The sequence below is a fragment of the Bison bison genome, unplaced genomic scaffold (genome assembly GCF_000754665.1).
Source record: "Bison bison bison isolate TAMUID 2011002044 unplaced genomic scaffold, Bison_UMD1.0 scf7180017864291, whole genome shotgun sequence".
NCBI lineage: Eukaryota > Metazoa > Chordata > Mammalia > Artiodactyla > Bovidae > Bison > Bison bison.
Genome location: NW_011494863.1, coordinates 720579 through 732213, shown reverse-complemented (window position 1 = coordinate 732213; position 11635 = coordinate 720579). Strand labels below are relative to the sequence as shown.

The 11635-nt window shown below is 35.0% G+C and overlaps 1 protein-coding gene across 2 annotated transcripts in view; it reads right to left on the bottom strand.

Moving 5' to 3' along the window:
* Positions 1–663: 663 nt before the first annotated feature.
* Positions 664–11635, bottom strand: part of UBE2D2 (ubiquitin-conjugating enzyme E2D 2) — a 42255-nt gene continuing 31283 nt past the window's right edge. For both annotated transcript variants that reach the window (XM_010850335.1, XM_010850334.1), the window contains 5 exons: positions 8406–8437; positions 8249–8326; positions 8056–8161; positions 2823–2916; positions 664–1594 (listed from right to left, as the gene is read on the bottom strand). In XM_010850335.1, coding sequence (XP_010848637.1) covers positions 1549–1594; positions 2823–2916; positions 8056–8161; positions 8249–8326; positions 8406–8437 — 356 coding nt within the window. In that variant the 3' untranslated portion in view covers positions 664–1548. The remainder of the gene's footprint in view (positions 1595–2822; positions 2917–8055; positions 8162–8248; positions 8327–8405; positions 8438–11635) is intronic.

The following is an 11635-nucleotide window of genomic DNA, read 5'->3' as shown; positions in this document are numbered from 1 at the left end:
GCTAAAGAGCATCAGCCATGGCTTTCAGGCTAGCCTGATTTACAATTAGATTAGGAGAAGTAGGGGGGAAAACGGTAACTTGCCTAGTTCACACGAACGATGTTTCTGGCAAACACAGTTGTTTACAAGTTTCAAACTACATTTTACTAGCGTCAAGGGAAGACTTCAAAAAGCCACATACAGTACAATTTAAAACTGGATGAACATCCTGCGACGTTAGTGCAAAGTAATTATGTAGACTCTCCAATACAAGATTGTGCTCATGTTTCCCAGGTTTGGTCAATGTTGCTCTTTTACAATCACAATCACAGAAGCTTAACTTACCAAACAGCAAGGCCTTTGTTTGATGCCCTATGTATCAGAGGAATGTCACAAGGTTTTGGTGAGATGCAGCTTAATTTCAATAATAAAGCAAATTTCTTATGTAACAGTCATGTTCCTAGAATACTGCACATATGTTTCATGGAAATTCTTTTAAGCTTATGTGTTTATCTTGTTCAATAAAATTACTTTCAAGATATACTTTTTACTGTGTAAACTGGAATTGTTTCATGATTTTGAAGTGCAACCAATATAAGTGAAAACATATCAGGGGTGGGAGAAAATCCACCACTAATCTCAGCTAGACAAAGTTCTTAAAATCAAAAAGCCTATTCACACAAATTATATGTAATGACTGTAGTAATCAGTTTATTACACAGATTAATCATTCTTGAACGTACAAGCTCCAGAGGAGCAACTGGGTCTTTAAATATACACAAGTATTTCCATCAAATGAATTGTCACCCTTACATCCAGATAGACCTAAGCAGTTAAAAACATAAGAAAAATAAGAGCTATTAGCTATGTATTAACTGAGAAACCACATACAAACCAAAGAATATGGAAGAGAGAAAGAGGGGCTGAAAGATGAAGGTTGAAGGGTGGGGAGATGTAAAAGAGTTGGGAGCAAAGCCCATCACATGTTACTTACTAATAGCTCCAATCCATTTAAATGTTGACCAGTTAAACTTAGACCTTAAAATACAGGATGTGGGTAGAGTTTAATCTGGTTGGTCATAACTTTCACCTAAGACGTAAGTCCTTCGGAATAAAAGGAATACAGAAACAGCTTCACGTTTTTCACCTTGCTTTTCATAACTGTTTTGAGTTTAATAGTATTTCACTTAAAAAACAATCTCCTACAGGTCAGTGGAGCTTTTCTTCCCCATCCAAGAACACACCATACCCACCACCCCTCACCTTGCCGTTATCCAAATTTAAGTCAATAAGGAAAGCTTTTAGTCTCACACCTAGGTTATGCCTGGAGAACTGGCTTGTCACACACACACTTCTCTGCTAGGAGGCAATGTTGGTACAGAAGTACAGTATTTCTAGTTTGTTGTTCCAAGTATGTACAACACGCAGCACTGCTGTATCAGGTAAACATGTGCACAGGGGAAGATGAGGCGTGGGCTCATAGAAAGCAGTCAAATGGAAATCAAAAGGACTTTCTCTTTCAGAGTTCCCCTATCTTTATTTGTAGAGGTTATCCAATAATTTCTTTAATTACATCGCATACTTCTGAGTCCATTCCCGAGCTATTCTGTTGTACCTGTACACACAAAGAGAAGCTTGGCTTAACATAGGTGAGGAGTCAGTCAGAAAGCAACAGAGTTCATTCATTATCCCATCTAGTAACTCGAGGGGAAGAACTTACAGAACTTCAAGTGAAGCCATCTTCCTACTCCAAATTTCTAATAAATGTTAGAAATATCCGATAAACGCTATATAGGATTCTAATTAAATTTCAGCACTTGCTGGCGTATCTTCAGTCTCTACTTCACTGACCTATTTCTGATGTGATTTTCAACCCTTGTTTTACTTATTTGGAGTTCAATATAATTCTATATTATATGGTTCTTGAAATCACATAAAAATGATCAAATTGACATAATACTTTTCCTGCATCAATAAACCAACCAGTTCTGGCAGAACTTATTTTATTTTATTTTTTTGGCAGAACTTATTTTAACAATTTGGTTGCTAAAATGAATGGGTTTATTGCTTCAGAAGAACATTCCAGTAATAAAATAAGCAGGGCAAAGGATCTTTAATTTTTATAGATACTATGTAGATTCAGATTAAAAAAAAAAAACTAAGACCAACTGCTGTTAGAATACCCCATTCTCATTGCAGCTCCTTTTTAAAATATCTTATCTATATGCCTCTCTATCAATAATTCAATTAACTATTTAATCTTTTATATTTTAACTTTTGAAAATGAATCATTTTCTCCCCATCTATCTCCTTCACAATCTTATTGAATAATATGCAAAACAAACAAAAGATTACAACATTTCATTTACTATATCTTTTGATACCCTGACCACTTTTCAATAATTCATAATACAATTCTAAAACGTGCAAATTCTCCAAGTTTTATTTTAAAGGAAATTTGGGGTTTTGGGGTCTTGTAGCATTTATTTACTTTCTTTTTTAGATTATTCCAAATGGTAGAACATCAATTCTCTTTCCCATTAATTTATAAATACCTACCTAAGACAACTGGGCTCTTGATGCAAAATCTTTGCATGTCAAAAACCAAGAAGAAGACATAAAGCTGTTGGAAAATATATTGTAGAAAAGTTCTTCTAGACAGTAGGAATTATACAAAACGGAGATAAAATCATCTACTTATAATACTTGATGCAAATACTGCTGTTTCCTGTCCCCAACTGAGTATATTACGACTTCGTTTTAAGTGTCTGATTCATGCTCAGACCTTAGACACAAACATCTCCACCCTATCAGACACTCTTCTGTCTGGAGACCATACTTACTTTTCTCTATCTGTTTTGTAGATCCGAGCAATCTCAGGCACTAAAGGATCATCTGGATTGGGATCACACAACAGAGAACAGATGGACAAAAGTACTAGAATGAAAAAAACATATAAATTAGTAGAGGATAAAAGCAAAAAGACTGAAAGAAATATGAGATGCCAACACACGAGAAAATTCTAAGACCCTATTTACTGTAGTGTTAGCAGGTTTGTAAGCTCTACCTAAGTTTACAGTAATAGCAATTAACAAAGATTCTAAGACTTCTCTAAGCTTGAACCAGTAAGAAAGCTGGCCCAAGCTGGTGAACTGTCTTGCCCCATTTCCCTGGTTAGTGAGTAATCAGAGTGGAATTATTAATAGAATACAGGTCTTTCAAATCCTAGACCAATAAGACTTTCCCCAGCTTATAAATTTCCATTTTTGGAAGCCCATGTTCAGGGATAAATGGCTTCCAAAATTCTAAAGACAACCACACTACTGAATGCTCTTAGTAAGAAATGACCACTATGAAATCCAACAATTATTGCTTTCTTGACGGCAGGTACCATATTTAGATGCAATGGATTTGTTTCATTTTTAGTTGAAAACAATTTAGTTTAAGAACACAGAGGCCAGTACTTGTCCCCAAATGGAGCTGGCCACACTTATTACAGATGATATGACGTATCTCAAACAAAAGTCTCAAATTATCTTCAGCAACGATTTCAAATCTCATCTCAGTCATTTCCTCAACGACAACCTGAAATGTGGCAGACAAATCTCAATAGTACAATTTCCTCTGTTTAAATTTGTTAACTTACATATTCCTTTATTGAAGGCAAAGAGGAAGCCCAAGCCACTAATTATATTAAATCCAGTGGCCTCTGACATACCAAAATAAATTCCAATCCTCCTATTCTGATGTTAACAGAACTCAGCTATCTTATTTCTCTCTAATGTTCTGTAGCAAGAGACAATAATTCAGAGCCCACTGTACTCCCAAAACATCAATTCAGCAGGAAAAGGAATTTATTCATTTTCCCATCAAATCTATCCTACAGAGATCAAGGGCTTCTGAGAGATGAAGAAAGTTTACATGCCCTTTATCATTCAGTTGTTAACAAAAAAGCTATTTCCTTGCCTTAAGAGTATATGGAAAATAAAAAACATCAGGAAAGATGTTTTTTGACTCTTCATTCCTGTTGCCCACAATTCTGGTAGATGGCATTCCCAAAACATCTTCTCTTCCCATTGTCAGGTGTATCACCTGATGCCCTCTTCAAGCACAGAACATTCTAACAGCAATTAGGAAAGATTTCATGTATTTCCTGGAAATGACAACAGGGAGTTATAGATTTTTGATTGTTCATGAAATTATTGACTACAGAAGAAACTTGTCTGACCTATCAAGCTGGCAAGAATACAACTGACTCTTCACCTAAAATTAGATACACTACCAAATTAGTATAAGTTCCCTTTACTTATTGTCCAACTATTTAAAACAGGCAACTTTAAAGAGATATTTTTTTAATTATAGTTGATTTACAGTGTTGTGTTAGTTTCAGGTATACAGCACAGTGATTCAGTTTATACATATACATTCATTTTCAGATCCTTTCGTATTATAGGTTATTACAAGATACTGAATATAGTTTCCTGTGCTATACAGTAGGTCCTTATTTTATATATATAGTAGTGTGTATAACTATTAATCCCAAACTCCTACTGATTTATCACTCCCCATCCCCCTTTCCATGTCAACCATAAATCTGTTTTCTCTGTCTGTGAATCTGTTTGTTTTGTAAATAAGTTCATTTGCATCATTTTAAAAAGATAAGCTTTAAGTAAATAACCTTCTTCACTTTCTTTCCAGGAAAGGAAGGTAGGATGGTGGCTATCTGGATCTAGTGAAAGGATTTTTAGTACACTACTTAGTTCCTTTATTGGTAGAAAATTAATTTTGGCTTATAATATACTATACTTTCTTTTTCTATAAAGAGAGTAACTTCTATTTCTACAGCTTGTAGAGACTCTTTACTGAAGTAACTAAATTTTCACTTATATATATATATTCTTCTTCAGTAAATAACCAATTTCATTAGTGTCATAACTCAATCACTTCCAATTCTAAAACCATATAACCAAGTAGCTTTACGATAGAGTTAACCTGCTTCAAGTTTTCTGTATATTTAGGTCCCTTACCTATATACTCAAAGAGGAGGGCATTTTGGGTCTAGATTATTGCCCTTTAAAACAGAATATGTTAAAGAATAATTATATCATACATAGAATTTGGGTCTTTCACAGAAATGCTTGCCCATACTTCAATTTACAAAAGAGTCTTTATAACACTAAACCTAGGTACCCTGATAAATCCAAATTCAACAAAATGGTACTGTAGTTATTTTAAAAGATAGCTATCCAGACAGAACATACCAAGTCAAATAAATTAACAACCCTTATGACTTAGAATAACTGAAAAACAAAACAAAACAAAAAACACCACCACTAGGCACAGAAGGGAAGAAAAAAAAGCTATGATGACAATTTCAGCTATCCAGACAGACTCCCCCCACCACCATCCACCCACCCAATTCACCCACACACAGAGTCCCACCTCTCTTGGCCCCGTTTATAGCTAGATTTATATCTCCAGTTACTTGGTAAAATAAGAACAAACAGGTCAGGAAATCACAAGAACAGGCATATGAATACTTTCACAAGCAACCACTGAATGGCATGGAGGCCTACAAAAACAATAGGGGCCACTTATCTGTAAAACTGTTTCAGTCACAACTTTTTAAAATGTGGTCCTTTGATTTTTTTTGTTCACATTTTTGCCTAGGACCCCAGAAATCTTAATTTAATGCCTCAGAGTTTTTGTGCCTTTAAAAAATTAATGTGGAAGGGTATACAAGTGTTACCGTAATTATAACATGACAAATATCCAATACTTTTTACAATAGTGCCTTTATCCCAGTTATTTGGGTGCTTACAAGGAATCAGTTAACTATGCATTTTTGCTGCTTTTTAATCTCCAGAATAATAGTGAATAGTTTTTATCACCCCTACTCTATAGATGAAAACACTGTGGAATACAGAAGCTAATCCGTCTCAAATCTCAACCAATAAGATGTGGAGCGGAGATCCTAACACAGGCAGTTGCATCCAGAATCTACGTTCTTTACCATGAAACTATGTTGCCTCCTGTCTAAATGTATGCATTAAAGAAATGATAAAATTTAAGTAGAGAGGAAAAAAAAAAATTTCATGTACCAAATTTCAGCCTCAAATACCCAAACTATTTCTTTCTAGCTATTTAATATACCTTCTATACAATGCAAGTTACAGTGTATAACATTTTCTCTCTTTCCTGCTTTTATCAAACACTGTATTTTCCCATTTTCCACAGTATTTGTAAGGATCAATATTCTTTTGAATGCATGTGCCAGAACCGAATGTGTTTTTTCTGCTGTTGAACCTATATGTCATTTCTAATTTTCAGAAATAACATTGTTGCAGATGTAGATTTTAGCAGTTGGGTTTGTTTTCTTAGTACAAACAAATGAACCTAGAATTACTGCGTCAAAGGATGTTAATATTAATGATTAAATCTCCTATCTCTTAATACATACAGGCAGACTAAACAAATCTATCTGTAGCATATATAAGCAATCATTCCAATGTACTTCATGAAGTACATCAATGTACTTTTTCTTTTGAAAAGAAAAAATGTTTAGTTTCCTTTTTAAAAGATCTTTGTTAATTAAAAAGGTGAAGTGAAAATGTTAGTTGTTCAGTCATGTCTGACTCTTTGTGATCCCATGGACTGTATGTAGTTCACCAGGCTCCTCTGTCTGTGGGATTTTCCAGGCAAGAATACTGGAGTGTGTAGCCATTCCCTTCTCCAGGGGATCTTCCTGACCCAGGAACTGAACCCGGGTCTCCCACATTGTAGGCAGATTCTTTACCGTCTGAGCCACCAGTGAAGCCCCAAGAGGTGAAGAATGGGTACTTATTTTAATTTTTATCTCCTTGACTATTCTGTTCCTTTCTATCCATTCATCTACTGGGATCTAGGTTTTTCCTCTTACTGATTTATATATGTTCTTCATATCTGTTAAACATACTAGCCCATTATCATAGGTGTGTGCGTGTGTGTATGTGTTAGTTGCTCAGTCATGTCGGACTCTTCACAACTCCAGGGACTGTAGTCCACCAAGCTCCTTTATCCATGGAATTCTCCAGGCAAGAACAACACTGGAATAGGTTGCCATTCTCTTCAAGGGATCTTCCCAATCCAATCAGCCCATTATCATACTTGTAGCCTATTTCTTGTACTGTATTTTGACAACATTTAATGATGGACGTGAGTCTGAGTGAACTCCAGGAGTTGGTGATGGACAGGGAGCCCTGGCGTGCTGCGATTCATGGGGTCGCAAAGAGTCAGACATGACTGAGCGACTGATCTGATCTGAATCCTCTTGTGATTTCATGTTGAAAGGTTGTACAATTTCAAATCAACAAGTAAGATAATATTCAGTTCAGGGATATAAAAAAATCTCCAATCTACTCATATAATTAGGTCGTATTTAAAAGAACTACTGGATCTTTCATCACAAAGTTAGTAACTAACTTTCTCTACACATTTTCAAACACACACACACACACACACACACGCATGCACCAATATACCACAGACTAAGATGCTCACATAAACATATACATTAAATTGATTATCTTAGATGATGATTCTGTTCTTGATAGAAACCTAAAGACAAGAACAGGTAAAACTTTAAATAATGTGAATATGAATTCATCTATACTTTGTCCTTCAAGAAACTAATATTTTAATTATAGTACAAATATTCCTCTACAAGGGCTGTTTTTTTCCTATTCCTGAACACTATCTATCCTTTCCATTCATGGATCTCAAGGCTGGAAAGACATTACTTGTCTTCTACATTAACCATGCTCTTAAAAAAACGGATTCACAAGGGCCATATTCTAATCTATGCCTGAAGAGCAAGAACAATGGACAGAGAGCAATCACAGCACCAAGGAACACGTATGCTTAAAAATCCAACTCTCTCTAGTGGGTCTATACCCCAGATCAAGAATAAGGGGGACCACTACATTCTCTTAAAAAAGAATTTGACTAACCCTTTCAAGAATAAGTAACCTAAAAAAGACACAAACACACACAAAAAATAGTAGGCTTTATGTTGATATCAAATATCCATTCCATTACCTTTTGAAATAGTTAGTGCTGGAGACCACTGTGACCGTAGAATATCAAGACAAATGCTGCCATTACTGTTAATATTTGGATGATAAATTCTTGTTGTAAATGCAACCTATCAAAACAAGGAAAACTTCTTATAAACAGTTTCATTAGCATTGTAGAAAGTAGATAAAAAACATAGTTTGCATATTCCAGTTACCTTAGGTGGTTTGAAGGGGTAATCTGTTGGGAAATGAATTGTCAAGAAAAATACTCCACCCTGATAGGGACTGTCATTCTGTTGATAACAAAAAAAGTTGGGTTAAAATGAGTGAATTACCTAAACTATTTATTCTGAAATTAATCTGAATACTTACTGGCCCCATTATTGTAGCTTGCCAATGGAACACTGAAAAAAGAACAACAAAAAGTCACCATGAAGTAATATCAACAGTATACCTACACCATAACAACATATTATTCCCCATGTAATCTCAGTTCATTCATAAGAAACATGGTGAGTCATCTAAATTAACTTGGAGTCTGAGAAAACAAAAATGACTAGCATGGTGTAGAACACTGATAAGGTGCTCAACAAGAAAGTTATTTGGGCTAAAACGTCTTAAAAATTCATGACAGGGAGACAAAATTCTTGACAAGGCCGAAAGTTTCACTTTTAAACAGGCACTTCCTTACCGCAAAGGGTAAAAAAGAACCACAAGATTCAATTCTTTGATTGTATCATTTCCCCAACACTAATATCTATAATACACTTCTTTTATAGTACTGGTATAGAGCAGAACAGTAAACTTAAAGTAGATAATACTCAAATTAGGAAATGCTAGTTTTTCCCAGTGAGAAAAAAATGTCCAGTTCTCATGTGTAGATCTTTAGAATTACTGGTATCTCAATAAATAAAGAAAACATATGCTGGAAGTCCCAAGCTTGATTACAAACTCTAGGGATAATCCCAATAAATCATAAACTTGTTTAGCAAGGAAATTTTCTCTTCAAACAGCAAAAAACGGTGCATGTTCTGTTTCAAAGGTGATGCCACTAAGTACAACACAAAAATCAAAAACCCAGTCTTCACTTCTAAGCAAGCTACTAAGCACTTAACATTCACACTAGGATCTGAGCACACTAAAGGAAGCTGTCAATGGGATTATACACGAGCAACTCAAACCAGCTAACTCTTGATGCAAGGAGGTAATGTGAAGACTAGAAAGCCACACAAAAATCCACTCGGATGTCAGCCCAAACCCTTAAATTCCTTCTGATCATCTGTATGAGAACTGCCCCTATGGTTGGCTTGCCCCTCACTGGGGCCTGAAGCTACAAAGAGCAGTCTATTTACTAGGGATTAAAAATAAAGGGTAGGTATTGCTGAGGCTCTCCTTTTTAGATTACTCACCATTAGTACTGAGAAAAATTCCTCTTAACTTCTGCCAACTAATTTTTTTATGGATTAAGTAGCTAAGGAGAAAGTTACTTTGAGTCACTAAGATCAGTCCTAGTATCTTCAACAAAGGTTCTATTAAAGGCCCCATATTAATTAACAAAAACCATTTGGAGACCTACCATTTTAAATCTTAATTGCATATTCTGCCACACTGGTTATATATAAGAAAACCTACTTAAGAGTCACTGACTTAGGTCTCTCTCTGGAATGCATTTAAGTTGCTTCCATGTCTTGGCTATTGTTAAGCAGTGCTGCTATGAACACTGGGCTGCATATATCTTTTCAAATTAGAGTTTTCTCTAGATAAATGCCAGGAGTGGGACTGCTAATCATATGGCAACTCTATTTTTAGTTTTTTAAGAAGCCTCCATACTATTCTCCACAGTGGCTGCACCAATTAGATTTCCACCAACAGTGTAGGAGGGTTCCTTTTTCTCCATACCCTCTCCAGCATTTATTATGTTTAGACTTTTTAATGATGGCCATTCTCACCAGTGTAAGATAATACCACATTGTAGTTCTGATTTGCATTTCTTTAATAACTAGCTGTATGAGCTGTTTGTATATTTTGGAAATTAATTCCTTGTTAGTTGCATCGTTTTGCAAATACATTCTATTCCACAGGTTGTCTGTTTTGTTTAGTTTCCTTTGCTATGCAAAAGCTTTTAAGTAATTATGACCCATTTGTCTGTCCATCACTAGGTGATGGATCCAAAAAATATTGCTGCAATTTGTGCCAGAGTGTTCTACGTTTTCTTCTAGGAATTTTAGAGTATTTGGTCTTACATTTAGATCTCTGAGTTTATTTTTATAAATGGTGTGAAAAAATGTTCTAATTTCATTCATTTACATGCACCTGTTCAGTTTTCCCAGTATCACTTACTTTTCTCCACTGTATATTCTTGCTCCCTTTGCAGTAGATTAATTGATCATAAATGCATAGGTTTACCTCTGGGCTTGCTACCCTGTTACACTGATCCATATGCTTTTTTCTGTGTGTGCAACCACCATACTATTTTTTATTACTGTAGCTTTGTAGTACAGTCTGAAGTCAGGAAGTCTTCTTTCTCAAGATTGTTTTTGCTATTTGAGATCTTTTGTGTTTCCAAAATTTTAAATTTGTTTTGTTCTAGTTCCATGAAAAATGCCATTGGTTATTCAAAAGAGACTGAACTGAATCTGTAAATTGCCTGGGGCAATATGGTCATTTTAACAATATCTATTTATGTCATCTTCAATTTCTTTCACCAGCATCTTATGGTGTTCAGAGTATAGGTCTTTTCAGCACAATGTTTTTATGCTCATTCATGTTGTAGTATGTATCAATATTTCATTCCTGTTAATCATCAAATAATATTCTACTGTATGGATACACCATATTTTATTTATCCCTTCATCAGTTGGTGGGCATTTGGGTTGTTTCACTTTTTGGTTATTATAAATAAAATTTCTATGAACAAGCATGTGTGAGTTTTTATAGGGATATATGTTTTTATTTCTCTTGGACACCTACCTAGGAATGAACTCACTGGTTCATATGGTAAACTCTGTGTTTTGCTTTTTGAGGAACTGTCAGACTGTCTTCCAAGCTGGCTGTACCATTTTGCATTCTACCAGCAAAGTATGATGGTTCAAATTTCTCCAAATCTTCATCAACACTTACTATTTGACCTTTTGATTCTACCCATCCTAGTGGGTGTAAAATGACACCTCATTATGGTTTTGATATGCATTTCCCTGATAATTAATGATGCTGAACATCTTTCCATGTTCTTACTGCATTTGAATATCTTAGAGAAAAAGCTACTCAGATCGTCTGTTCACTTTAAAATTGGGTTATTTATCTTAATAATGTTGAAATATAAAGACTTTAAAATCACTTTCTTAACAGTATCATTTGCTGTACCTAATTTTTAAATTTTGATGAAGTCTACTTTATCTTTCTTTTTCTTTTATTGCTTATGCTTTAGGGGAGTTTAACTCTCCAGGGTAACCACTTTTCAATCTGAGAAAGGAATGTAGTAGTACCAACTATGGTAGAAGCAAAGGCAAATTACTTTAGCACACTACAGTACTGAACTTCAAAAGTGAAATCTAATCCCCAGACTTCAAACACTTTTAATTAAAAATCAGTCTCTCAAAAAA